This window comes from Mugil cephalus, chromosome 2, assembly GCF_022458985.1.
Source record: "Mugil cephalus isolate CIBA_MC_2020 chromosome 2, CIBA_Mcephalus_1.1, whole genome shotgun sequence".
Classification (NCBI taxonomy): Eukaryota; Metazoa; Chordata; class Actinopteri; order Mugiliformes; family Mugilidae; genus Mugil; species Mugil cephalus.
In genome coordinates, this window is record NC_061771.1 from 12,317,436 (window position 1) to 12,344,900 (window position 27,465).

General features: G+C 44.0%; 1 protein-coding gene across 1 annotated transcript in view; it reads left to right on the plus strand.

The window, feature by feature from the left end:
- Positions 1-1,172: 1,172 nt before the first annotated feature.
- Positions 1,173-27,465, plus strand: part of LOC125004721 (sodium/potassium/calcium exchanger 3-like) — a 44,820-nt gene continuing 18,527 nt past the window's right edge. The window contains exons 1-2 of the mRNA XM_047579576.1: positions 1,173-1,597; positions 5,164-5,286. Of these exons, the coding sequence (XP_047435532.1) occupies positions 1,402-1,597; positions 5,164-5,286 (319 nt within the window). The 5' untranslated portion in view covers positions 1,173-1,401. The remainder of the gene's footprint in view (positions 1,598-5,163; positions 5,287-27,465) is intronic.

Sequence of the window (27,465 nt, forward strand, 5' to 3'; positions counted from 1 at the left end):
ACTTAACATAATTCAACTTAACTTTTTTTTTTCCCCCCAGTGCTTCAGTGATATGGTGATGTGTCAAACAATTCATTTCTTTCTGCAGTTAACCCCAGTTAACGTGGTGGTCACCGTCTCTCATTTTTGGGGCATCTAGTGGACATTTGAGGAACTGCAGTTTTTCACACCGGCATTTACCACAGCTTGGTGGAAACATGTTGGCAAAGTTCCACATTTGTTCAAAGACATTATTCTGTCTATCTCTATCTTTTTAGCCCTGAAGTTTCAGCTTGGCTTCAAGTGAGTAATACTTGTCATCAAGCACTAAACACCTGTGTTTTGTCGTCAGCTGTGCTCTGCGGTAAAGAGCGGTTATTAAATTTCCTTTCCTTTTATCAAAACATGCTAACCCAAATTCATCTTGATGCCTCACATTTTTTTTAAATGTGTGATCAACTCATGCCCCAGCAATAATGCAGCAGTAGCATGGTGGAAAACAAGCGGCCTGAAGTCGTTGTAAATAATTTTCGCCTGCAGAGGGCAGTAATATGGCAAAGTAAGACGAAAAACAAAAACAAACAACAAAAACTAACGAAGAGATCAAGAAATGCGTCTTTTAAACATTAAAACAACTTCCGCCTCAAAAGAGAGAGAAGCATCACACAAGGTTGATGCTTCTCTCAACAAGTTGTCTTCATTTAATGTGAATGTGAACGGAGTTAGCTTTCTGACTCGCTGAGATGTTTATAAGAATAAAACAGATGAAAAAAATGCAGTTTATTTACATTAATGCGAGTTAATGGAAATGGAAATGGAAGTTAATGGCCTATGGAAATCATGTGGTTAATCACGATTTAATATTTTAATCTCCTGACAGCCCTGGAAAAAAATATGTATATGTAAAGTTAACATTTCACAGAGCACATCAATGAGGAATGTATCAGTTAAAAAAAAAAGGTCCTTTAACTTTGACAAAGAACATTATACAGAGCAAAATGTGTACAGAAAACGTAAGGTGGCGCTGTAAACATGATAAAGTTTTATTTTTCGACATACACTTGTAGTTGGTGGATCCAGGTTTTGGTTTAGCTCTCTGGTTTCACTCTGAGCGTCAGTGAGCGCATCGTGTGTGCGCGCCCCCCCCCCCCCCAATGTTTGTGAGACGCACGCGTCCATGGAGAGCTCGTGCCGCCGCGTTCTGCCTCCCCACTTCCAAAACAACATTTCAACATGACAGAAAGAGACGAACCTGCACCGCCAAACACTAACTCGCTGTCTTTCTAACCTTTTTTTTTTCCTGCTGCCTCATCCAAGCGGTACCCATTTCCAACTTTTTTGATCCCACACCTCCCACACTTCTACTTCCCTGGAAATTAGAGGAGGTTGGTTTTTGTTTTTATTTCCACTCCGGGAATCCGCATGGATGTGGCCGCGGTAGAGGGGATGTCTCTGCCGGGTATCCGAGTCCGGAATCGAGCGACACAAGTGATGCCGAACCAGAAGAAGGTCAGCGCGAGACGGAAAAGGCGAAAGGAGTTGGTTTTAATCCAGATTTGCTTGTTCGGCGGCTTGCTGCTGATCGTCAAGGGGGTTTCCTACTTAGCGGAAAATTCAGGTGAGCACTGAAGGCGTTTTATTGAGCTGACTCCACGGAGCTCCGGGATGCCGGCGAAGGGGAGCTCACTGTTTGTTTCTTTGCTTTGTAGATTTGCCTCTAAAACAGCTGTATTTGTCATCACAAAGACACGTTAACGCTCCTTACATGGCCAGATGTAGTGTGGGCACACACAGTGTGTGACACTCGTCTGATTTAGCTGTGAATCATAGTGTAATGATATGATGCAATTGCACTGTTAGTGTGTATAATAACCCATTGATCTGTGCAGGAGAAATGACAATGGATCAATATACAGCTGGGAAAAGACATATAAATGCTACTGTGCCTTTAATAAAGGAGATGATGATAAAATACACGGGCAGTGAATGGGAACGTCCTGCAAAAAGCAGCGTGTAAAGTAGAATCAAGAGTGTTGGGATTATTGATAAAAGCGCACAAATGTGAAAGCAGATTAACAGCGATTTAAGAGGACATTAACCATCATGTAACAAATAACTGCAGGGAATTATTATTTTTATCTAAGTCCTTCAAAACAGTCACTATTTTATTCTCTCTCTCTCTCTCTCTCTCTCTCTCTATATATATATATGACAACTTATCTCCAAATATTAAAAAAAAATCTCTTAATACTCGTTATACTAAGTTCTAAAGAGTTTCCACCTGAATAAAACAGCTCCATGCGGTTATTTGAAGGTGTCTGTTCCGAGCCTACAATGGGAACTAACCTGATCTCAAAGTGTGGGGAACTATTCAGGGCTGAGGGATGCAGAGGTTCCTGCACGTTCAGGTGTTTGAGCTGCAGAGCAGTGAAATCAGGACACCGTGCCCCAGGGTGCAGGCCTGCGTCTCTCCACGTCACTGCCAGCGGTGACACATTGTCTCCAACTTTTGGGTGTTAAATCATTAGAACTAGATCTTCTCTGTCGCCCTGACAGCTAATAAATAGCCGCAGCGCTTTTTTAGCAGCAAACTGCATAATGACTGACTGTCTGCGTGTTCCTCCTTCTTTTCTTTTTTTTTTTTAATCTATCTTTGACTCTTCTCCCAACTTGATCACTGAGTCAGCATCAGCTAAAGCGAGATGTATTTATCGCTTTCCGCGGACAGAAGGTCCGCATGAATATTCATGCACTCATGATTTGTGCATCATCAGTGAGACTCTCCTTCTTCGTTCCTCCCCACTGCGTCTCCTGGTTACGTAGAAATTCAACAGCGCTGCTCGCTGCGCGCGCTCAGAATCGGAGAAGAACAAGAGGCGACACATTTAATGCGTTTGCCTTGCCCCCATTGTGTTCTTGTTAACTCTTAATCAGCTTGCTCGAATATCAATTAAAGCTGATTATTCACGATGCGTTTAATGAAGTTCTGCTAAATTGAGCTTGATGTTGTGGATCTGGAAGCGGCGCACTCAGCGCCCCCGTCTCGGTGGAACATTAATCATTCCCATGCACTTCCTTTTCGCTCCCTGCGTGAGATAGTGAGCGATGGAAGGAGGGAGGACAGTGCAGCGCTGGCACGCAAACGTTTCTTCTTCTTCTTCTGCTGCTGCTGCTGCTGCTGCTGTGTGTGGTGTGATGAAGGTGAGGCTAGGTGAGAAGTTCAGCCGTGCCCCGAGGACTATTGAATAACTGGGCTTTTTAATTCTACCCGAATCCCTCTCTTAGGCCAGACTTGTGGTTGGCAGGGTGGAAAGGGCAGAATGCTCCTGCTGGGCTCCGTGAAGTATGAAATGAATTCATTGGTGTTGCTGCTTTCTTGAAGAATGTGCAGATGTAGCCACAGTGGGAGCCCCACTTTGTGCACTGCGCTGTTGCTCCACTCCCCCCCGAGAGGATTTTGTTTTGGAAAATCACGAAATTCCCCCTGTATGTATGAATTAGACACACACACACACACACACACACCAGACCGACACATCTGTGGTGCGCTCATCCAGATGTTCTCTACCCTGCAATTACGAGAAGAATTTCTGAACGTTTGAAAATGTCTTCGAAGAGGAAACATTGGGTCATCAGTCGAACTGATCAGGTTAGTGGCTCTGGTCGTGTGAAAACTCAGACTTTTCCATTCGAGCGGCATTCAGATGACACTGAGATGGATTTGATCAACACGTGAGAGGTTCAACTAAATAAATGAATCACCAGCTGTTTATCACTGTTGAGAAATATGGCCGTGCCTCAAGTGTCCAGGAGAGCACTGCTGACTAAGAAGTGTTGAGACAGTGTAAGACGTGACATCAGAACTAACAGAGGCAGAAGTCAGATGGTGACTTTCAAATCATCAAATCATGGAGAATTAGTGTTTTTGAGGCGGCACTTTGTGGAAACTGGATCAGTTGTATCTAAAGCACCATCAGAGGATCAATACATCAAGCTTTGTTCGCCGACAGATCCAGACCCAGGAGTGACTTGGCAGAGAACACCAGGCTACAATCAGCAGATGTCCTGTCAGAAGAAGGCTGACTAGTGGAGTCTCGGAGGACGAGACTAAACCGCTTCTCGGGGGAGAATCAAGGACACTTGAGCTGGACTAAGATGGAACAGCATTTCACAGTGGATGAAGGAGTTGGTGAATCAGTTAGAGATTAGTGGCGGCAACGGAAGGATGTATGTAAGACAGGAGAGAGAACGATGCCACGGTGAATCAAAGCCACAGTCAAAAATGCTGCGGGAAGATTCAAGAGTGATGTTGGACCCCTGCAGTGAATGGACATAGTCATAGTGCAGCAGGAGAGAGATCCCAAACACCTCAAAGACGACCACGGGGACTTTTTCACACAGTCAGCCCGAACACTGGTGTAGAGTTGAAGACGGAGAAACACAAATGTTCCTGACATCGAGAAGATGTTTGGCACATGGCCGTGATCAGTGAGAAAGCTGTGTTGCTCCGATTAGTGTCTATGCCCAAACTGTTCAGACACATGTGGTCACATGCTCCAAAACCTCAAGCTTAATATGTTTTATGGAACTTAATTGACAAAGTTGGTCTGCTGCCGTGGAGCAATAAACAGAAAGCACATGTTGCTCCGACTTTATCTCCAACGCTGGTTCGGTTCAGAAGAAGATGGACGTCTCCAGGTTTCAAACATCGCCGTCCATGCGGATTCTGGTTTCATTCATCTTTTAATGCTTGTTTTTGCTACCTCCACGTTTCTGTTGCTCCTGGAAGCTCTTCACCTGGTGTCTACCCCGTGTGGAGCAAACGAGCTTGGAAAGAGTGAATTTATTCCAGCCAGAGAGAAACCAACCATCAGATCAGGTGTTTACATGCTTATTAGGAGATTATATTATCCTGTTGATCAGGTCCGTCTGTTCTGAGTGAGGTGGTGACATGAGGCAGTTTTATCCTGATTATTAGACCCAGTTATTTTTTTATTCACCTTTTTTTGTTTAGCTGACTCCTCGTCCCTTTGCCTCATAGAAGAGCCAGCGTTTGGCCCAAACTGTGATTTTGCAGGACTTTTTAAAAGAACTTTTTTTCAGACTTGTTTTGAATGATTAAAAACTGCATCTAGTTGGTGTGTCTGTATGAAACGTGACGCGATTCTGACAAACGCCTTCCAGGTTTCGACGTCTCCAGCCACAGCAGCGGCAGCCAGCACAGATGGGCAGGAAGGAGGCTACTGCAGGAAATGGACAACGGCAGCCTGGAGGAAGCAGAGGAACCTAAGAACTGCACCACTCCAGGTAAGGCACGGACAGGACGAGAGAAGGAGGACACCCAGTGTCCTCCCCCCCTCCCTCCCTCCTTTCTTCCCTCTAGAGCCGAGAGAGGAGAAGGATGAAAAGGAGGTGGGAAAATGGGAAGCAAATCATCTCCATCTCTCATGCACTGTCTTTCTACCCCACTCGTCCCCTCACTTTTCTGTTCCTAATGTGGGGTAACCCAGATTGTTGGGTCAGATGATTTCCCATGAGCGCAGGCTTACAGCAGGCGGCGGTGTTCGGGCTGCCTCAGCGGTTTTCACACTCGGCCTCCATCACTTTTTATTTTTTTTTATTTTATTTTTAGGATCCTGCAGGTTTCATTCTCACTCACCCCATCTAGCTGCCCCTCTCCGTCTCGCACCAACTCCCTCTTCGTCTCCGCCATTCCTACCCTCTTTGTTTCCCTCAAGTCCCATCTCACAAGAAATTCCTGTTTCCATGGTGACCTTTTTATCTCATAATGAATCAGGGCACTCGTGGAAACTGTATGAGGATGCTTTGGCGAAGTTTTAAATGAGTCCCATTAGAAGGAGTAAAATCTGCCTCTGCTGTAATAATGCGTCCTGATCTTACGAGCCCTTGGTTCGACGCGCACGCGTCCACCCGTGTCCTTTGCTATTTTTAGAGGTGGATAAGAATGCATTTGATGTTCAGAGCCGTTGTAAGCGTTACCGACGCCGGGCCTCTCCTCAGAGGGAGTGGCGCTCCTCTCACGGGCTCATTAAGCAAAATGGCCGTCATCAATCTCTTCCCTCGCCTTCCCAAGGTCGCTGCTGTCATCTATAAAAGGAGCCGAGGTCAAAGTTCGACTTATTTTATTCTCCGGCTTATTATACGCTACCTGCTCTTTCCTCCCTATGCTGCTAAATTTAAAGGCATCCGCTACCCTCACGAGAACCGCAAGGGTTTTCTCTAAATAACCTCTATTTCTGAGAGTCTTGGCCCGGCACTTGTGATTTCTGCTCCTGAGACGATATGAGACGTATGAAACGTACAGTTGAGAGGAGTCAGTCTTTCAGAAGGAGCCCTGTTAAATCTGAATCTGTTGTCCAAAGACCAAAAAAATGTTTTCTAAAATGTTAGAAATACAGTAGTTAACCATAATCCAGTATTTTGTTACCGTATTTTCTTACGACCAGGCTGAGAATTTATAGAAACAAATAACAGAGCCAGGAATCTGGGATCAGCTGTCAGCTTGGACGGAAGCGAGGATGCATCAGGAGATGATGATGCTTTCATGCATCTCTTCAGCAAGTGCTGCATTTCATTAGCAATATGTTATCTGATAGGAATTCCATTAGTTTTGCTGTTGTCCCGAAAACTAATTAGCGGATAAATTAAAAGTTTGACCTTCTCGTGGGGCTAAATTAAAAGTTAAGACGTCATCTGATCTATTTTGGGGCCGGTCCTGTGGGGGGGGGGGGGGCAGGAACATCTGTGGCAAACTGCCTGGAAATCCAGTCAAAAATATCTTTTAAGTTTTTTAAGAGTCTGGATAATGACAGAAGTCGCACTAGAAGGGCTTTCGGTCCGATTCATCCGTCAGATTAATGTCATCTAGTAATATAAAGGTTTGCAGATGCTGTCGTTTAAACCTCCTGAAGGTTTAAACGGACTCACCGGGGTGGTCCTGATTCATTCAAACATGTTTTTAGAATCTGGATGATTACATCAGTGCTTTCACAATAACCATTGGGAGTAACACAGTAAGTCTGCAAGGACGCTGAGTTGCAGATGGTGATGTCAAGCAAAAGTAAACCTTATGCACAACGAGGCTAACATCACTTAGCATCCCACTGTTTATAGGAACACTGGCAGCTAAACTCTTACCTCCTTACACGCTTTCTCATCTTTTTCTCTTCTTCTCCTTTGGTTTTGATTGACACTCGGCTGACGAGCTTGCAGGTGACATCCACTTCCTTGTGGGAGGGATAACGTGATTAAATCTGTGCAGGTGCACAGACCAGAATCGAACTTATTGGAATATGAGTCTGGTAACACGCCTTTGGGATTTCATCTTTTTTTTTTTTTTTTTTTAATTAACGTCCTGTCAACCGGCTAATGAGGCGATCAACTTCTCACGCATGCGATCATGTAGTAGCTTGCATGTGTTTGTGCGCAATACACCGCGCCGGCGCGTGTGTGTGTGCGCGTGTTTCCGAGCGTTGCGTGCGAGCGCGAGGCTCGCTGATGAGGAAGCATCCCAACGTGAGCCCCGTGCTCGAGGAGGACGCTGCGCGACAGAGGCGCCGACGGACGGTCGCCCGAAATTATAAGGCCTGCTGAATAAGTGCTCGGCGAGAAGGGGAGAGGTCCTCGTCTGCTAATTTTCCAAACATGAGACAAGCCGCCCTACCCGTCATTATGTCTCCCCCCTCCGTGATTTTAATTGCGGGGACCCCGCTGCTTCTGTTGATTTCAGACACTTGTTTATCCCCTCCCGCTCACCCTCCCTCCATCTCTTCCAGTCGGGGAGAATGAGGGGAAGCTCACGCAGCAGCTGGTAGTAATGGGTGAGGACGGTTTGTCTCTTTAATGTCTTACTCTTCTTTTAAACGTGAAAGTATCAGAGCGGTCCCTGCCTGAAAAGCTGAAAAGAGGAAGCTAGTACATGTGTGTGTGCGTCTGACTATCCTTTAATCATGATTCATGTCAGTGGCCCCCGATTAGCGTCCAAGGCTACATTTTACGATGGAATAGAAGAGACGTCCGTGTCTATATGAGACGACAGCAAAGGGAAGACTAATCATTCCGTAGATCATCTCTTGACATTATTAATACACTCTTTATTACTTCAGTCAGCTCTTCGCAAACGCACACGTCGTCGTCATTTCTTCGCTTTGCTAACACAGGTGGTTCCCGTAAGCCCGGAGCAGCTCTGCGCGCGCGCGGCGTCGGCTGTGCGATCACACGGGGAGTCTGGGTACTCCGCGCGCACGTGACTCGCTCTCTCCAGGGGTCTTTCCCCGGAGGCCGTCCTCCCGCGTTGTTAGAGAACCTCTGCTCTCAGTTCGGCTTCGACGCAACGCTCCATTTTAGGAAAGGAGGCTGCTGTGACTTAATCAGGGCTTCCCTGTGAGAAATGTGGCGCGTGTGTGCGCGCATGCGCGCGGCGGCGGCACCGCCGTTAAGACTCGTATTGATTAATGCGAGGGTGCCGGCCCTGGTTCCTGCAGCGAGTGGGAGGTTTGCTTAGTGTGTGTGTGTGTGTACACGCTGGCCTCGCGTCGTTTAGATTGCCCCTCTGCGCCTGAGGCGAGTTGAGTGAGCGTCCCCCGTAATGCGGACGATAAATGAATGGAGTCGGAAATAATGATGAGTCCTTTAATAACCCAACAACAGCCCTCCTCTAATCAAATGCAAAACTGACCCTGAGAGCACCTGCGATGATTTCCTCTGAGAAATCACTTCTGCCTTATTCCAGTTACAGCATTAGGTCTGAGCGCTGCTGCTGCTGCCCCCTTCCAAACACGGTGACAACTGTATTAATAGTTGGACATGATGTCAGGGCTCTATCGTTCTAACTAACGCGCAGACTGTCAAAGTCAACTTGTTATTGCAGGAGCAGGAGCTCCGCGCTCAGGGGAATAAGACCGATCCATCACAGCAATTAGCTGAGTGGAGTCAGAGTCCCCTCTACATCAGCTCCCGCTGGTTCCCTGCCTGTTCCCCCCTCCTCCCTCCTCCTCTCTCTTCTGTACCGGAACATTCATCCAAGATTGTGTGTGTTTTCCCCGCCGCTGTTTTCTTTATGTTTCCTTTCTGGTTGACTGCCTGTTTCTTGTCTACCCACGTGCTCCCGTTCTTCCCAGCTCCTCTGCTGAATTATAGAGCTCGGGTTGTTTGCCAGCAGCAAAAGTGGCTTGACACACCTTTAAAGATTCATCCCGCCGGTGCGACTGTGAGCGGCGTCGAGCTCGCTTCCTGAGTGCCACCGACATCCTCCTTTACTGTCGTTTCACCGGGGGTTTGAGGGGACGTTCAGGCTCCCGGAGCAGCATGCTGACTTTAACGCTGAATTATGTTTTGACATGCCTCAGTTGTTGCACTTTGGGCACATTTGGCATTTTATACCTTTATTAAACAGTAAAGAGCTGACAGGACTCGAATCTTGGTGATGTAATTACAAAATCTTAAACCCCCCTGGGACGGCAAGCCGCCCTTCCATTTTTTTTTTTTTTTTTTTACAGCTTTCTCTGACATGCTGACTCTCCATTATTATTTAGATTTTATGTTGAATGATAATTATATTATATGTTTGCCAGTGTTTTGCATTGCTATTGTTCTAGTTCAGTCCATCCCATGCTTGTTTTTAATTATTGAATAAAGGAAAAGAAAATACTGTATTAATTGTCGGGACTACCGTGATGAGAACTGACGTTTGAAAAAAGAAAAGAGACGTAACTGCAGCAGTTTTACAGCGTGAGTTTAAAACAAAGGCAGTTCTGCTTGACTTAACCAGTCAGCTTTTAGAAGGGCATCGAAGCCCCTCGAGAGGTTGTTTGATGTGTTTTATGAGTAAGAATATTTCATTCTGTCCACTGGGTTCTTCTAGGATAAACACCTCAGACCGAAGTAATTGACAGGCTGTGATGATGATTGACAGAATGACATAACGGGAGACCAGATGCTTTGAGATCTACCAAAGGGATGTGAGTACGACCTGGAGTCTGTCTGTGGAGGGGTCCGCTCTAAACTCATGTCAGTCGACTGGTTCGAGACATCACGAAAAACACATCTCAACAAGTGTGTCTGTTTATTGTGACGTGTTTGAGGATTAGTGAAGCATCACCTACTGTCTTGTTGTACGGTATTATCAACAAAGACCTCCCAGCATCATGAAGTTAAATGTATAGGCAGTGATAAGTACAAGTAATACGAATGAAGAAAAATGTTCTTCATACTATGCTGCAGTGCATTGTTGTATCTGTTAATGTCTCATAGCACGGATGAAATGACAAACAAACGTGAGCCTGAAGCAGAGGTTGCAGCTTCCAGGTTAACAGACCCGTCTTTACAGAGGCTCTGCCATTGTTCTCTTCTCTCAGGTTTGTCTAAGGAGGACAGGGAGTGTCCGTGAATGGCTGCGTGTGTATAGGATGTTTGGAAAGATCTGAGCTACTTTGAACGAGGGCCTTCCTTTGTCCCCTCTCTTTTTTCAAGTCATTTGTTGGATAAGGCGGTTGAAGCAGGTCCGGCCGCAGACCTGAAAATCAGCTTCCAGACACGGCGCATCGTGTTACAGCTCAGGTTTCATGTCACCGGTTTTCTGTCTCTCAGCGGCAGCTCTCCCAGATTTCTGAGCTACTGCTCTGAATCGAGGCTTTGCAGCAAGATCTCAATAAATAAATAAATATTTAAAAAAAAAAAAATTTGCATCCATGTGGCCTTTTTCCAGAGCAATGCACATCCTGCTTGTTTTCTCTGAATTGCGAGGGCTGTTTTCAGGTCATAAGCAAATTTGAGTTGAGGTTGAAATAATTACTGTCAGAGAAGTGAGCCGCTTAGAGTCGCGTGTGTTGCAGTGAAATAACTTTATAGGATGAACAATTAACAGCAATTAAATATCTAATCAAGTATTCTATAATGGTGCTTTAATATTACATACAGACTATCCAACTGCATGCAGAGGTTGTTCTTTTCTCTCCATTAGTCGTCTGTTACCAGACTCATTCTACGAACTGAGTCTGCTTACACTCGCCTAACAAAACAAAAAGATAAATAAATACGGTGTTAAGGTTGTAAAGTGCTGGAGCTGTTGGAGTCGCAATGATACGCTTCCTTCTTGACGTGTTTTAAGTGGGTGAAACCAAAGCTGTGAGAGGTTCCTCCCTGAGGTAACCCTCGGGGGAATGCCGCGTTGGGGTCGTATGTCAGCCAGGTGCATGAGCCGCGCCCGTCCGCTGTGTCACAAAAAACTGAGATTAGCTCCGACTTGGCCCCTTCTCATTTGCGTCCCCGAAGGTTTTTCCTCCCATCATCGTCACACGTCTCCGAATTTCATTAACATTCATGGCCCCTGGTCAGCACATGGCTGCCGGTCTCTTCCCGGGCGCGCGCCCTTTTACGAGCCAGCGAGATAATGTCAAAAGTTCCTTGCGGAGTCACTGTTTACTTTTTGGCCCCAGCGTGCACCGTGCGCACTGTTGTACATGAGCAAACTAGTGAAGCAGTGAACTAGTCTAATTTCTTGTTTGTCATCCAGATTATTGGAAGATTCTGTCCGTTATCAATACGCAGTAAAATACCAAACCCTCTAAAGGTGATGACGCAGATTTCATTTACTTTTATCTGAGCACAAGGCAGATTCTCAACCCAGACATCTACACTCTATCTTCCTGATAGTCTGTCTTATCAAAAAGCAGCGGCTTGATCAGCTGTCATGTTGTTTACAAGTTTTGCTTCCTTTTCTCCTTCCTACCTCCCCTCTTCCAACAGAAGATGGGCACTAGTAGAAGGCAAATATGTTGCCAGATTAATATTCTGAAGATAATTATGTTAAGAATAAGTAAAATGATGGTTTCGGTTCAGCGTCACCACGCTCCAGATGCGAACAGATTTTCTTTCGAAAGCTCAACCGGCCTCCTGATGATGTAACGGAAATATAGGAACAATCTATCGCTTCGCTCACTTCTGTTTCCGTTTCTCCGCGGCGACATTCATCAACCGCAGAGGAAAAGCGCCGCAAAAGTTCGCCCCTAATCAGTCACGTGAGGAGAGCTGCGTGTACGCGAGCAGCGCTGCCCTCCGCGTGTCATCAGTTCGCGCTGCAGCTAAATGACTTTCCTCCATTCGTCTGATCTGAATACGACGGCGGTGCCATTTTTTAAAGAGGGATGAGTCACGAGGAGGTGAGCTTCGTACGCAGATCCAGTAGACCGAACCTAACCAGCTGCAGAGTAAGCTGCACAGCCTCTGTTGCCATGGAGACGCAGACTGTTTAACAGTGAGTCACCGTCGTTGGACTGAAGGGGCCGGGGTTGTGCCCAAACGTAGCCCCTCCGGTTCGGTCGCTCCGGTTGATCCTGCCGATGAGCTGGTGGAGGCGATGCTGGCGTCTCTGAATACCTGTTGTTGAACAAAGAAATTATCCTTCTAACAACTTGAATCCACCCTTGAAGAAATGATTCATTTTAAGACGAGAGCATCACCTTCTGCATGCAGTCAACATCATCACACGTTTGATGTCGAGGCTGTTTCCTGAGTTACACAAACATCCTCGTTTACTGCTGTTTACCGGAGGCTGAGAGGACCGGAACACGCTGACTATATCTGTTAATGTGCCCACTGGGTTCCAGGCTCCCTCACATGCCTCCGTTGTTACACTTTGGACATATTTGGCATTTCACGCCTGTATTAAACCGTTAAAAAGTGACTGACACTCCTCAGTTTTTAACGCTTTCTGACAAGTTGCTCCCAATATATTGTTCTGTCTTTTGTTTTGGGGGGAAAAATTCGAATTCGTTGTCTGGTCTACTGTGATGAGAACTGAAAATTAGGTTTGTTTGATACGTGAAAATGAAAGGTCATGTCTGCAGCAGTTACAATGTCTAATCGGTGAGGGCAGTTTTTATTTTCTTTTGTTTTGTAACTAGTCTAACTACACAGATCTTTCCATGGCAAAATAATTTATTTTTCTTCAAACAGTAGACATCAGCATGCAGTCACATCTGGTCACCCAACCACAGATACAGTACATGACATTCCCTACTTTCTGCAATGCACCGATCAGTTATATTTTTAAGATTTCTCTGCATATGAATAAATCAGCAACATATAATAAGATAATATAAGAGTAACAGCGACGTCTCGACCTACGCCTTAACTGCTTAATGTCACACGGTTGGTTGCTCTGGTGCGAGGACTATCCTGTTGGGCACAGGATTTTTTCCTCTATATGGGTTGAATTATACCACATAATGAAATATATTCTGATAATATTTAAGTCTGGTAATTCCATTATAATAACTTTTTGATATTTAATCCCAGATTACAGCAATTAACAGCGAGCACAAAGACTAAAACAAGTGAAATGAAGTTTAGATTTTTATTTGAGTGTTGTCCACCTGAAACTCACATGTGTAGAGTCTGTAATGATCAGATACTCACCTGTGTCTGGAGGAATCTGTTTTGATCCTGAAGCCATTCTCTGCTCATTATTTAGCCATTAGAGCATCATTCACTGAAGAGGGATTGGAGGACTAAAGCATATTCATCATTTCATTTGTTAACTAACTAAATTGATTTATGATTTACAACTTTTTTACTCGTATATGAGCAGCTGATTGTGACTCAGTGGCTGTTTGTCTCCCGGCTATGTTGGTTTTTCTTTTTCTTCTCGTGACTTCCTGACGCACTGCTCCGATGAAACACATGATGCGTTTGATCAGTCAGTTATCTGCTGAGCTAAATCAGCTAGACCCTGACGCATCTCATCTTGTTATCAATCCGGTCTCCTAATGACGGTTCAGGCAACATCCTCTCTCTTCAATGCGTTTGCTGTATCGTCGAGTGATGCTCGTTGTACCCGGCTCTTAACAACCTTCCTATTATATCATAAAATCACTCTTCCTGACATCAGCTATAAAAAACTGATTTTAAATAGAGCCCCGTTTTAGCCTAATAATTTCAAGACATACTTAACAGATTACAGACCAACTCTCTTCTTCAGCGATGACCTGCTGTGCTTCCTGTGCAGATTATTGGCAACATACTATTAGTTTAAGCCTCAAATGAAATCAGCATTTCATCAACCTGATTAGAGAATCCAACTGGATAAAATGATCTTTCAGACATGCTGGATGTGTTTACATGCCCTAAACATCAGTCGCAATCACGAAATACTTTCTGGTCCTTCGTATTGGATTGGGATTGTATTAGTTACATGAGACAGTTTTATTCTGATTATTAGAGAAATACTGGCGTTTATGAAAAGCCAGCGTAACATAGCCTGATTGTTTATTTCCTCAAATCTCTATGGAATTTTTAAACTTAGCCTGACACATCGGGCCACAGTAGACACATTAATGAAAAAATGAAGCGGAAGTATCATTTACGTATGACTTTTCTGACTCCAGTACACCTCGGCAGTAGATTCTGTGATGGGTCGTGTACCTTTCCATGTCAATATTCTCATCCAGGGGACGGTGTGCCATTAACTCACCGTCCATCCTCCATAAGCTCTAAGTGCTGCTGTGGCTGTGCATTCATAAATAATGATTCTATTCTTATACGAGAACCTACGATTCTTATTCTTCATGCATGTGATTACTGTCTCAGCAGTAAAGTGTGAGCCCCGTGTAGCCGCGATCGAGAAACACGGGGACAAACAAGAAGCGCAGAAGAGGAAATATCCATGGGAACACATCTGTGTGCGTGCGTGTATATATGTTTGTTCAGTCACGGTGCGTGCGCGTTTGCGTGCGTGCGCAACTGAGGACGAAAGCTGGAGTCCTTAAATGTCACACATTACTCCACACGGTAACTACGCTCACGACATGCGATGTGTCAGCCCGCATCATCGTCGCCCACTGAGCATGTGCAGACCAGGCCCCCAGCTCTCCATGTGCGCTCGCAATCCGCACGGGATGTACACAGGGACGTGCCTGTGCTCAGGCCCCAGGGCGGGAAATGTAACTTTAATCATTTATTTATTTTAGTTATTCGTTACGCCGAAACGCTGACGTCCCTCTGGTTCTTTTCTCTTTTTTTTTTTGTCTTTGTCCTCTGTACTTTTTGTTGCCGTGGTGCCATTAACGCATTGACAGCTTCAGCTGAACTCTTCACCCCCAAAGAGCAGACAAGTAGTTTATGTGAAAAATATAACATTCATTCAACCTCAAGCCCTTTATTTAGTTTTTTGGTCAGTGTCAGTGTTACACCTAGCCGCAAATCCCTCCCCTTTTTTCTTTCTCCTCAATTTTATCCAAATCAGAGTCCCACAATGCTTTGCTTCAGGCAAATAAAAAAAGTGTAGACGTTAAACTTCTGCAGCTGTTTTGTCGTCCAGCGAGCATCCAACCTGCTCTTTATTTGACGGGAAAAGATGCAGAGATTAAAGGTGCGTTTGAGCCTTTTATCGGTGTCCGTGCGCCGCTCTCACACTGACGGATTCAAGGTCTTTCTGTTGTGTAGCCCTGACTTGTACTGTGTACGTTTCAGATCTACGAGCCGCTGAACATCCCTAGAGGAGTTTGTTTGCCCCACAGCTGAGCGTTTGTTCGTCACAGCATAGGAAAGTCAATATTTGTCTGTTTCCTAAAGTCAGATTTATTTTCAGGGCGAATGTGGCACGCTTCACTGAAGTTATTCCCTTTGACTGGATGCAAAGTAAGTGCACGAGCCAGCTGTGGCTTATTTTGTTTTCCGTGATCTGGAGATTTAGATTCTGATTAAATGTGTCTGCGGGGATATGAATCCTCCAAAGAACAGTTAGATGAACAGCAAAACAGATGCACGAGGACGAAGCTGATTGGCTCATATCTGGAGTCTAACATTCAAACGGATCGCTCCCTTGAAAGACACTTCCTTTCCTTTCAGAAATTACCCAAGCAACGATATTTATCCCTTCGCCAAACAAAATGTTACTACCATGTAATCATGGACACTTAAAAGAACCTTTGTTCTTTTTCACAGATACACACACGCACAAAACCTTTCCCTCTGTGCGTAATTAGGCAGAAGTGTGAGATACAGAATCGTTGCATTCATGACGGCCTGAATAGGAATCAGTTGGTAGTCGTGAGCGGAGGGAGATGTTTTACAAGTCCATGGTGCTACACTCTCCGGTGATTTAACTGTTCTTCATCATCACTACAGCACACACACACACACACACACACACACACACACACACACACACACACACTAATGGAGAACAACTGTAATGGTTAAAACGTTTAACACCATAAATGTTCCATTATAGTATTCGTAGTCTATTAACAGTGAGGGAATCAAAAACTGGGAAAAACTACACAGCTCTCATTTATATTATCAACACTAACACTTGACCTCAAAATCAAAAATGTTCATTTTGTACGAAAAACTGTTTTGGTCTCTAATTTATTCATTTTAACAGCTGTACAGCGGCGGTCGTTGTCTCCGCACTCTTAGCACTTTTTCTGTCAATCATCACCCTTTTGTTTTGTCCAGATTTTGTACATAGTCACACTCGTCTTCTGAGCACCGTTAAGTTGAACTTGTTAACTATAAATGGCTCTGATTGGTTGTCGGATTGTGTTTATTTTTCTCTCTACTGGTTGAAACACACGTCCCCATAGCGAAATCCAAATTCCCGGTTGCTAGACTCACATTCTGACAAGAACTGAGTTTGCGTTTACCAGGCTAGTTTAAATTACGTCCAGACTTAAATGTCTGTGAAGCTTCTCGGTGGTCGTGATATTTTTCCAATAAGTGTTTTTTCTAAAACTTTTTGGGTAGGTCAGGACTTAAAGTTGTGCAAATTTGAAGACATGGCCGCTTTGAGTGACAGGTGGGCGTCCTCACAGGCTGCTAACTGTCTACCTCAGCGCCGCTTGTCCACTCAAGTCACGCTCCACCTTTTTGGGGAAGAGTGTTAATCGGAGTCAGTTATCGCCACGGTGGAGACGACCAGAGACAAAACACGCTCTTCAGGAAACATAAAGGTGACGTCACGGAGGGTTTGTACATCTCCTCCACTTCCCTCAGCTTCTGATTATCTTTCATTATTTCCATATGCACACAGATAAATCCTCTTTTTTGGCCTTTACTTCAGAAGTTCGGATCTGCTCTGTACCAAAGTGTAACATAATATGCTTGGTCATGAGAAAAATCAAAGCAGCTTCTGCATCTGCAAACGGACCCACACACACACACACGCACACATCTATATGCAGTGCAGTCCAAAGGAGAGCCTGTCATCCAAATATCCAAATGCACTTAGACAACCTCCTCCCCTCGTCATCTCACCCCCCAATGCCAAATCCAGCCAGCGGTTCCTGCTCGTTTCCACGGCAACAGCCTGAAAGTATTATGTCATCAGTAAGAAGGGAGCAGGGCAGAATTGTGTACACGTGCACACACACACAGACACACACACACATACTCACATTCCCTGACTGTGTGTCTTTCACTTTTGCTCTGTTATCACACGCATCCCGAAAATACCCATCTCCACCTCCCCCTCTGGTTTGCAGTGTACGCAACCTTACCCTGTATTACGTAAGGTTCCCTGGATCGTACTTGGAAGAGGTGACACCATGAAGAAGAAGGAGGGGAGGAGAAATACGTGGGGGGGACACCGCACTGTAACGCAAAAGAGGGAGAGATCAGGGGAACAGGAAGTGGTGGTGGTGGAGGGGGTTCTTAGCCGGGGCGGAGCAGCTTCCTGGTTGTATTTTTGTTTTCTAACAGACGCTCAAGAGTGACTGAACCTATTCTTGTTAAAGCATCAGTGTGAAAGGTGTAGGGATTTACATATTTATTTAATTGTTGTGAAAGCTTGTCACCTTTCGTTACATTCAAGCCATTTATTGTATTTGTTACCTTGGAATAGTTCTCCTGAAGGAATGTTTACACTCAGGTGAGCAGCATAAGGGTGGAAATAACTTCGTAAAATGCTCCTTAACTCGAGTCTCACGGCCACATGAGGTGTTCTGTTATTATTGAAGTTTTTCCTCTGCAAAGTCTAATATAGATCTTTTAAGAAGATATTAGTTGAATCCGTTTAAGATATGTATAATACTTTGAGCGAGGGCCTCTCTTCTGTCCTGGTTCACCCGCACTTCCATTTGACACCATCTTGAAAGTTGAAAATCTAAGTTCTGGCACTTCTGGCACGTTAACTAAAAACGTTTTCACGCTTTGAGGGGATTGAGAAAGTGGAACGGTTATTGAACCTTCCACATTTCTCAGAGTTTTCAGTAACGATGTCCACTTTTGTAGCTGAAGGGGTTCCTGGAAAAAAAAAAAGCTTTCATGCAAACAGCCGCCCTGATCGTGCCACATCATGACTGGATACTGGAGCAGTTTTGTTGCAGCAAAATCCATGGAGCCGGTAGAAAAAACATCTACCACCTCCTATGGCAGGATTTTAAAGTGTGTGTGTAGGAGGTGAGGACAGGCTGAAAGGCAGCTGCGTTAGTCTTCATTTTAAAGTTGCTGGGGTTCTTAAACCTCGTATGCCGACGTCACCACTTCTGACACGAGCACGACACCACACACAGCATACGAGAAGAGTTATTGTCAGTGGAGATGCTGCTGACAAAAGTCCAAATAAGTTTGAACGGGATTACAGGCAGCGACTGACAGGAGGACTGACATATGTGCTGCAACACGGCAGCGTGCGTGACATGCTTGTGTGTTTTTTAACATGTTCAGCGTTGCATAAAGGAGAGGGGAAAAGGTGCTGCGGAGCTCCAGCGTGTCGCAGGCCGAGCCAAACCCAAATCGTGCTTCAGAGCGCATCCTCAGCGGCTCACAGTGGCTCCCTCCAAATTGCCTGGGAAATTACACTGGCATGGGATGATGCGGGTGAGTGGGCAGCAATCGGCACCGACAGGAGTGAATGAAACCAGCTGATGGAGAGTGTGTTCCCCAGTAAGCTGAGGCCTGATTGCTGATTGATACATTGACTGCCGCTGATTGTGCACGGCGGAGCGCGGGGAAGTCTCCACGTACTTATTTGTGTGTTTCTGTGTGTGTTTGCGTGTAGGTTTCCGTCTCATCAATGCGTGTGCGTGTTTTTGTTGTTATTACGTTGTGGGGACAAGCTCTTGCAGAATACATACATTGTGCAGCCATGTTGTACTCAGGCTACTCCGCTATCAGATTAGACTTGGTTACTTAAAGGTAACAATTAGGTCATGGTTAGGATAAGGTGCTAGTGGATTAATTATGTCAGTGGAAAGTCCTGTCAGAGATAGAAACACTACTTTGTGTGTGTGTGTGTTTGTGTGTAGTAGGGCCAGGAGCGGTAGTTTTGTCCAGAGCAAACATCAGCAGCTGTTAAGGGTTCACTCCAGTGACCCGACTTATAACTGCACAAATGACCAGGCCGGGCTGTTCCTCCTCCCTCCTCGCATGTGTACAATTCACTGTTCCTCCATTACGATTGATCAGCTTAACTAGTGAATAAGTTGTACTGTCAAGTTCAGGTGACATTTCCCACACTCCCTTCCATCCCTTTCCATTCCAATCTCTCCACAAAAACCAGCTCGACTAACCGTACACCAGGACACACGTGTTCCTTTCCAGTGTCAGGACGTCATTTATATTGCACCCAAAATCGGCCCACAGAGCATCAAACGTGACCGTTAATGGTAAGTGTGTTGCCTCACAGCAGCAGCAGCAGCAGCAGAGTGTCTCCCTTCAGTTTAAGACTGGCAGTCTGTTTTTTTTTCTGTTTTTTTGCTGCTTCCACCTCTGCTTTCTGCCACTTACACACACTCTGCCTCAAGGAGACTCTCGCTCTGTTGCTATGGAGTTTGCATTCAGTCAGATGCGATCGAGCACACTTTACAGGCACGAGGGCTAATATTGATGGAACAGATCCAAGCAGGTGTGTGTGTGTGTGTGTGTGTGTGTGTGTGTGTGTGTGTGTGTGTGTGTGTGTGTGCGTGTGTGTTTAATTATGACAGAGGAAAAACAATACTCATACAAAGCTCTGAAAAGACTGTTAATATATTTAATTAGCCTAAACTCACTCCTTAAATGTAGTAAGTTCATGTTTTGGCTTTTATTTTGGCGGTCTGCGTTGTTACTATGAAGCCGTGTTTAGCTTTTTTACCCTCTGTTATTGGGATTTATATATAAAAAAACATTATTTTTTTAGTTGATCTACCGTTTATTTAGTCTAGATGATTCTACTGCTGTGGAAATATTTGCACATTTGAATGCTCAGATAGGATGACGACTTACTTTCACCACTTGCATCTCTCCTCTCGCTGTCTGGTTCTCTAAGCTGATCCGACAGTCAGATGTCGATGGCTCGTTCTGCGGCTGATTCAACACGCTGAATCATCTGAAAAGCTGGTGACAGAGGTCTGACTGGTGCCAATGGTTCAGGGCACACTGGAAAAATTAGGGTCACAAAATGTCCGACTGTCTCCTTGGTGTGTCACAGCCCTAAGGCGCTAGACTAACCTTGTATGACATACGCTGTCCGACATAATGTGAAAGTTTGCAGCTCACAAGTCATAGGAATTTGCCTCGGACTGATAATAAAGCTGAAGGAGCATCATATTTGACATTGAAGCTGCACAATGATTGGCAACAGATTGTTATGATACTTCTTCTCGCAAGAGTGTGTAAATATGTGAAGGTGCCATGACACATGTAAAACATCGGTGCTCTTCCCACACAGAGCCGTTGGTGTGTGTGTGTGTGTGCTCAATTAAGTGGCCACGTTAGACCAATAAAATCTGAATTTGGGAGATTTACACACTATTACAGAAGCAGAATGAAGGAGTTTGGGCCGTGCAGCGTGTAACAGGTGCTCAGTGTGTGCCTAGGCATCCTTCCATTCACATAAACCACGAGTCTATGGGGATGAGAGCATCTGCTGCCTGCATCTCCCCGCAGGCACCATGAACTCCACCAACATGTCCTCTCCACAGGACTCAGCTGCTGGGCCCTTTGTCTTGACTGCTCATGTAAAGCACCGTCCACTTAAATCTGGCTGCCCCCCCCCCCCCCCCCCCCCATGCAGACTTACCAATACCATTCTGTTCTTAGCCTTGTGTTGTTCACAGAAATAGATAGATTTTCTTAGTTCTATTCATCCAACATCACCCTGGTCTTTGACAGTTTTACTAAGTATTGCCCACCGTAGTTACTGTTGCTATGCCCGTCAAAGGTTATTTCTGGTTCACTTTCCACGTGTATGTTGTATCTGTGTGTATCGTGCTTTACTTGCTTTACACGCACCAGTGTAAGGATGAGCTGCACAAATCAGTGTATGTGGAGACAAAAAAGAAAGAAAGAAAGAAAAGAGGCACAATTTATTTTTGAAACATTTATTTCTTAAGGAAAATGTAGAAATTTAAACCCGCAACAGAAACAAATGTGTTGGATGACCCAGTTATCATATTTACCCACACATTCTTGTTTGTTTACACGCGTGAGGTCGACTGAGTGGCACCTCAGCCGCTAAACGCACTCACTCTTTACCATTCGACCATCATGGTTATTGCATACACTGATAGCTAAGTTGTGAAAATCTGTGTCTCCCTGAGTTTTTAACAGAAGTGGCTAGTGATAGGCTCACACGTTAATGGGACATAATCCAGAATTATCCTTTCAACGCTCTGTTCTCTCATGTCACATTCTAGTGGGGATTGGATTTACCATTCAAAAGGTTTAGTATGAGAGGCCGTTTGGGAAATAATTCATATTTGCTTTCAGACTCACTATTATACTCTATCACTAGCATATAGTCACGCACACATACTATTATACTCTCTTACAAACACTACTATAGTCACATACACATACTATTATACTCTCCCACAAACACTATTATAGTCACAAACCACACACACAGGGTGCTATTTGCAGGTGGACACACACACACACACACACACAGGCCAAAAGTATTTTCACCATTAAATCGTAATTATTAACAACCAAAATACACAAGTCCGTGTTCATTTTGATTAAAAATAAAACATCTTGATGACACATTGTGGTATTTCTTGTTTTCCGTTGAACTGATAAATAATTAAAATTTTATTTTTATTTGGCACAAGACAATATTAGCTACAAGAAATGAGAAAATATTTCTGCAAATGCAGTGGTTAAGTTCATGTTCAGATTAGGTCTACCGCCTACGTTATGTAGCCTGCATAAGGTTCAGCTACACAAGAATCAACAGTTTTCACACTGTTGTGTGGTCATTTTTCTGAATAAAATGTTTCTCAAAATTGGGCTTCACCACATTGGCTCTGAGCGATGAAGCCCATGCGGAAGTGCAACAAATTGTAGTTCATCGAATGGCCGCTTGAGGCTTGACTGCAAAAGAGAGCAAATCCCCATAGACCCCCATGTTGAAAAGCCCAACTTTACAGCATTATTAAACATGTTTACAGCCTGGTTCAAAAAAACAGCTTTCATCTCAATGGTTTATTTCACTATTCATGACAACTGTACGGGGAGTGAATTTGTTTCTAACTCTTTGGTTTATTTTTTATTAACGTTTAAAATTCTGCATAATTAAGGGCGTTCTCGCTTTGAGTGACAGGTGACGTATGGGCTAGCTGCTAGCCTCTGCTAGTCCTCACCTGAGATAATGACAACCTTTCCGCCGAGTTTGAGGTTTTGGTCTATTTAATATCATTTTAAATAGGTAATAATAACAGTTGTCTGCTCTGCTGCACCTTCTACAAGACCATCCGGTAAGTGAATTTGGAGAATTATTTTTGTGGTCGGTGTCGGTGCCCAATATAGGTAGCCTGGTAGCTGAAGTTAACTATCTAGTTAGCTAGTCAATGAATTAGCCTTAGACTAGCCTTTCAGCGAGGGAGGATATCCAACAACTCGCCACCAACGTCAGAACGTAAATAAATAAAGTGTGTCAATTTAGGAAATATTTATCCACCGCGTTAAGTAGGAAACATTAATGTCTTGTTCCCGTTACTTTTTCTATATGACTAATGTTATGTAACAATGATATGATCAAAAAGAGCAGGAGACGTGCGTTCAGTTCAAGGAATATTTACTACTACTGGCAACAGACCTGAAAAAAAAAAGAGGAGGAAACTGTCAGGATAGTCCAAATTATTTTATTCTACAATACTAAAACAATTAAAACAATGAATTTATAAATAGCAAATAACTTAACATGAAATATAATAGAGGATAAAATGACTACAACAATAGACAGGACACTTACTGTGGGAGATTCTATCACAGACCACAGTAGAAACCACCACGTGTGCACACTAATCACTGCAACTTACACTGCAATGACAAGCTAACTTATAAACAGTGAAGGCATATCACACAACTATTCCCCGCAGATCATCCCTCTGCCTATAAAAAGAAAACACCAAAAAAAAAAAAAACATAAGTATGCTGAGGTTCAGTTTCACAAATGTTCAGTACAGTCAAATATAGAACAGCAATATTCAACCACCTACATCGTAGTTCAGCTATATAGTCCATAAACACATTTGTCACCAGCCCTGGTGAACTGGTTCAGGCAAAGCAGCAGTCTGGCCTCAAATTTCAGTCAATGTGGGGCTCTGCTGAAAAGCACCACAATAGTTGACAGGCTCCACTCCGGTCCAAACAGGGACGAGCTGAGTCTTTTCCTGAAGAGATGATCATATTATATATTAGTGATGGGTCTACAGTTTAATGAAACCCAAAAGTTCACTAACACATACCTCCAGCGCAGAACTACAGAGCTCAATCTGAGTCACCTCAGGACAGTCACACCACAACTAAATACACAACAGGCCTCATTAGTTTTCCCATAAGGCAATATGACACAACTTTCCACTTTCAATCTCCCTTATCTGCACGGACACTGCAACCCTGCCACACAACCAGGCCTCAGACAAAGAGGCACTAATTGCCCTCACCTGTCCTTATAAAGGTGGGGAGTTTCCTCTGGCTCCACCTGACAGGACGGTGCTGAGAGTAGATGACAGCCCTCACACACATTCTGTACATACATTATTTTTACATGTCTATTTGTCTGTGTAAAAGTCAGGTGATCCAGATGTTCTACATGAGATGAAGAACTGGACTATCAGGACTTTTCATCTGGGCAGGGAACACTTCGAAAGTCATCACTACATCACCCATTTTTATTATAGCCCAGATGTGAAATGTGACCCATAACTTGCAATAGATCTCTATTTTTTTTATTAAAGGCATTAATCTCTAAATCATAAGTGTATTTATATATTATATTTTAGTCGGGACAAATGGCATCAAGCATAGCACAGAGTTGGGTAGGTGGGTTCGTTCAGGCTACTTTAGCTCCGCTCCAACACGACCCCTGTATCCATATTTGGAGTATCCGAGTGTGGGCGGAATAAAGCTCATCCAACATGGCGACCACAGGCACCGCCCACTCCGGCCTTAATTTTTTTTTTTTTTTAATTTTATTTATTTTTTTATTGCAGTTTGATTAACAGAATATAGTCATGTGGGTGAGGGTGTTTCATATGAAAAAGATGTCGGCAATAGTTTAGGCAGATAAACTGTTTTTTTCCAAACTAATTACAGTATAAAATAACTTAACAGTACAAAATTTAAACGATTCCCCTTTTACTACATACAGTTGTTTTAGCCGTCAGCTGAGAGAGCGTGTGTGCAGCCCAGCCCGAAAGGCAAAACAGAGGACAGGCTGATACTGTGCGTGTCTGAATTAACTGAGCGCCTTGTTCTGACCTTTTGTAGCTCTCCAGAACCGAGCGGATCATCAGCGATCTGTTATGTACTCGGTTTTTGAATTACCGTAACTCACAATGGTTTGCGTTGTTTACAAAGTTTGTTTTAGAAAAACAGTCATTAGTGCAAAGTAAGAAAAATAATCTTTGTACCAAAAATATAACAATGTAAACAACACAACAACAATGGAAAATAAAATCAGTAACAGTGGTCAGTTGAGCAAATAAGTAAACAAAAGCAACATAATAAATATAAAAACTGCACAGAGAGGGAAATGTTGGCTCATTAATTTTCCACCACAGAAGTGAGTCTGTTTCCCGACGCATTACAATCACGGCATCAGTTCCAGCTGTGAGATGCTGCTGTGATGCTAGGATTTGAGTATCAAACTCTGCCCATGTCCACGTTTTACTACAGGTGAGGATGGAGAAGCTCCTGCCGCGCACAGATTTGGAGGGAAGCTGCACTCGCGTGAACTCTGACGAATAATTTGCAAGACTTGTAGACGAAAAACTGTAACAAAAGTATCGATCTCAGCGCGCTCGTATCGACCGGATACCAATGCCTGCCTTGGTATCGATACTGTCGATATCTACGTCGATACGGCCAGCCCTAATATCCATTAAGCTCAAAGAATAACTGATCCAAAATCATGCTGTCATATCCACCTCTGTCAGTTTCCCTTCCAATGTGCTGAAGGCACCTCATTGCATTAGTGAAAAAAATCCTAAAACTCTCCTCATTACCATTTACTCCTAACAAAAAGTTGCTTTGAAAAAGAACTTGTAAAAAAAAAAAGCTGCCTTCTTGATTTCAGTTCTCCCACACATCTTCCACTTAGCTAGCAGTAAGCTCCCAGAGCTGTGCACCAATCGAGGAATGAGGCTTTTTACTATTTCCTGTTTAAACAAACTGACTTCCTGTTTTAGTAATTGTGACCATAGTAGTGTTTGTGAGAGAGTATGATAGTAAGTGTGCGTGTGTGTAACTATAATATGTGTGTGTGACTATAGTAGTGTTTGTGAGAGAGTTTGATAGCATGTGTGTGTGACTATAGTAGTGTTTGTAAGAGAGTATGATAGTAAGTGTGCGTTTGTGTAACTATAATAGTATGTGTGTGTGACTATAGTGTTTGATAGCATGTGTGAGAGCAAATATGAATTATTTCCTAAACGGCCTCTCATAGTTTAGACCCCTGGCTTTTACGTACTAGTCCAGATGTGTCTCCAAGCAGCTCTTCAGATCTGATTCTTCTGTATGTAAATAAACATCATTTGGGATGCAGTAGAATATCGTTGCTGTCTCCAATGGATCTCTACCTACCGCTGTGTCAGAACCACTAGCATCTATTTGTTGTGTTTGTCATGGGATCTTGGGACATACTTTTTTGGAACAAAAGTCTTTCTCACTCCGGCCTCACGTTTTTTAGAGAACTTCAGAGAAGGCTCATGTTATAACTTGAAGCCTGAAAACCTCCACACGCATCATAGTTCCACCGCTGAGCCGTGAAAGAAAAACCTAACAGAGGTAATAAAGTTGAATAAAGACAGGTGTGATTATTGTGTACTTTAGCATCGATAATTAACCACATGCAGAAAAGATTTTTTGTTGAATGACGGTGAACTCATAGTGAGTAAGTCAGTAACTGAATCTGTTTGTTAACTGATTTATTAGAGCCACAAAGAAAGAATACTTTCCAAGTCTCTAAGTTTTTTTTAATGAATGAGGCAAAACGTCACTTAGACAATAGCACCTCTGCTGATTGGGTGATATATTTTTAATGTGCTCCAGGACACATTGTGTGTTTGCACCATCAAAGACATGTGATCAAATGTGGACTGAGATTGAATCAGTCAAATGCACCATCAAGGGCAGGATTTGAACGGGGCCTTAGAGTTAGGAGTATGTGCTGAAAGGCAATAACCAAATCATTCTGGTACTACAGGAATGCGTTGAGAAATCCATATGATGAACAAACAGTTACTGTTTGGGGAAAATGTGTTTAGTTTTTTGAAAGCGTGGGGTTTCTGTGTGCTGTGAAGTGGCTCCTCTCCGTGTAAAACACATTGTTTACGCGGATGTTCGGTGGCTTTCTTATGGGAGCGCGTGGTTCCGCTTCGCATCCAGCGGACTTATTGCCTCCCGTGGGAAAACGGGCTTCACGCTTCTTGGAAAATGAATGAGTGGTTTCGTTCTCATCCGTCGGCTCTTCGGGGACTTCAGGAGTGATTTTGATAGACGCTGTGAGTCTGTTCCGTCTCTTTTAACGTGTCACCGCTGATATGAAGATTGTGTACTTGGGATGGGAGCGCTGTGTTCTTCTACACTGCGCCTGAGTGCTGCTCGTTCTTCCTCTTCACACAATAGCCTGGCATTTTGGCCCGGGCTGAGTCTGGGCTTGCTAACGCTGGCTTGTGACAGTAAATATTAAACACATCCAGCTGTTGCTGCAAGATGGCTGTCTGCTCTGCTTCTCGCTGCCCTCTGTGGCTTTTTACAGGCTGCTCTGCATTGTGTTGGGCTTAAAAAGTTGTAGCAGTGGAACGTAGTGCAGGGGAGGACTGTAGCCCCTCAAACACAGGCGGATCCCGTTGATGCAAATAGGTCAGCGGAGAGGAGTGGGAGAAAACAGTGGGAAAGTCGATGCTTTCTGCTATTATTTTCTCTCTGCAGCATGTTGTGAAGGAGATGGGATTGAAATAACACAACATGTAGGTAGAGTGATGAACTTGTGAGCCACTCTCCACTGCCTAAATGCTGGTTTATTTATTCAGATAT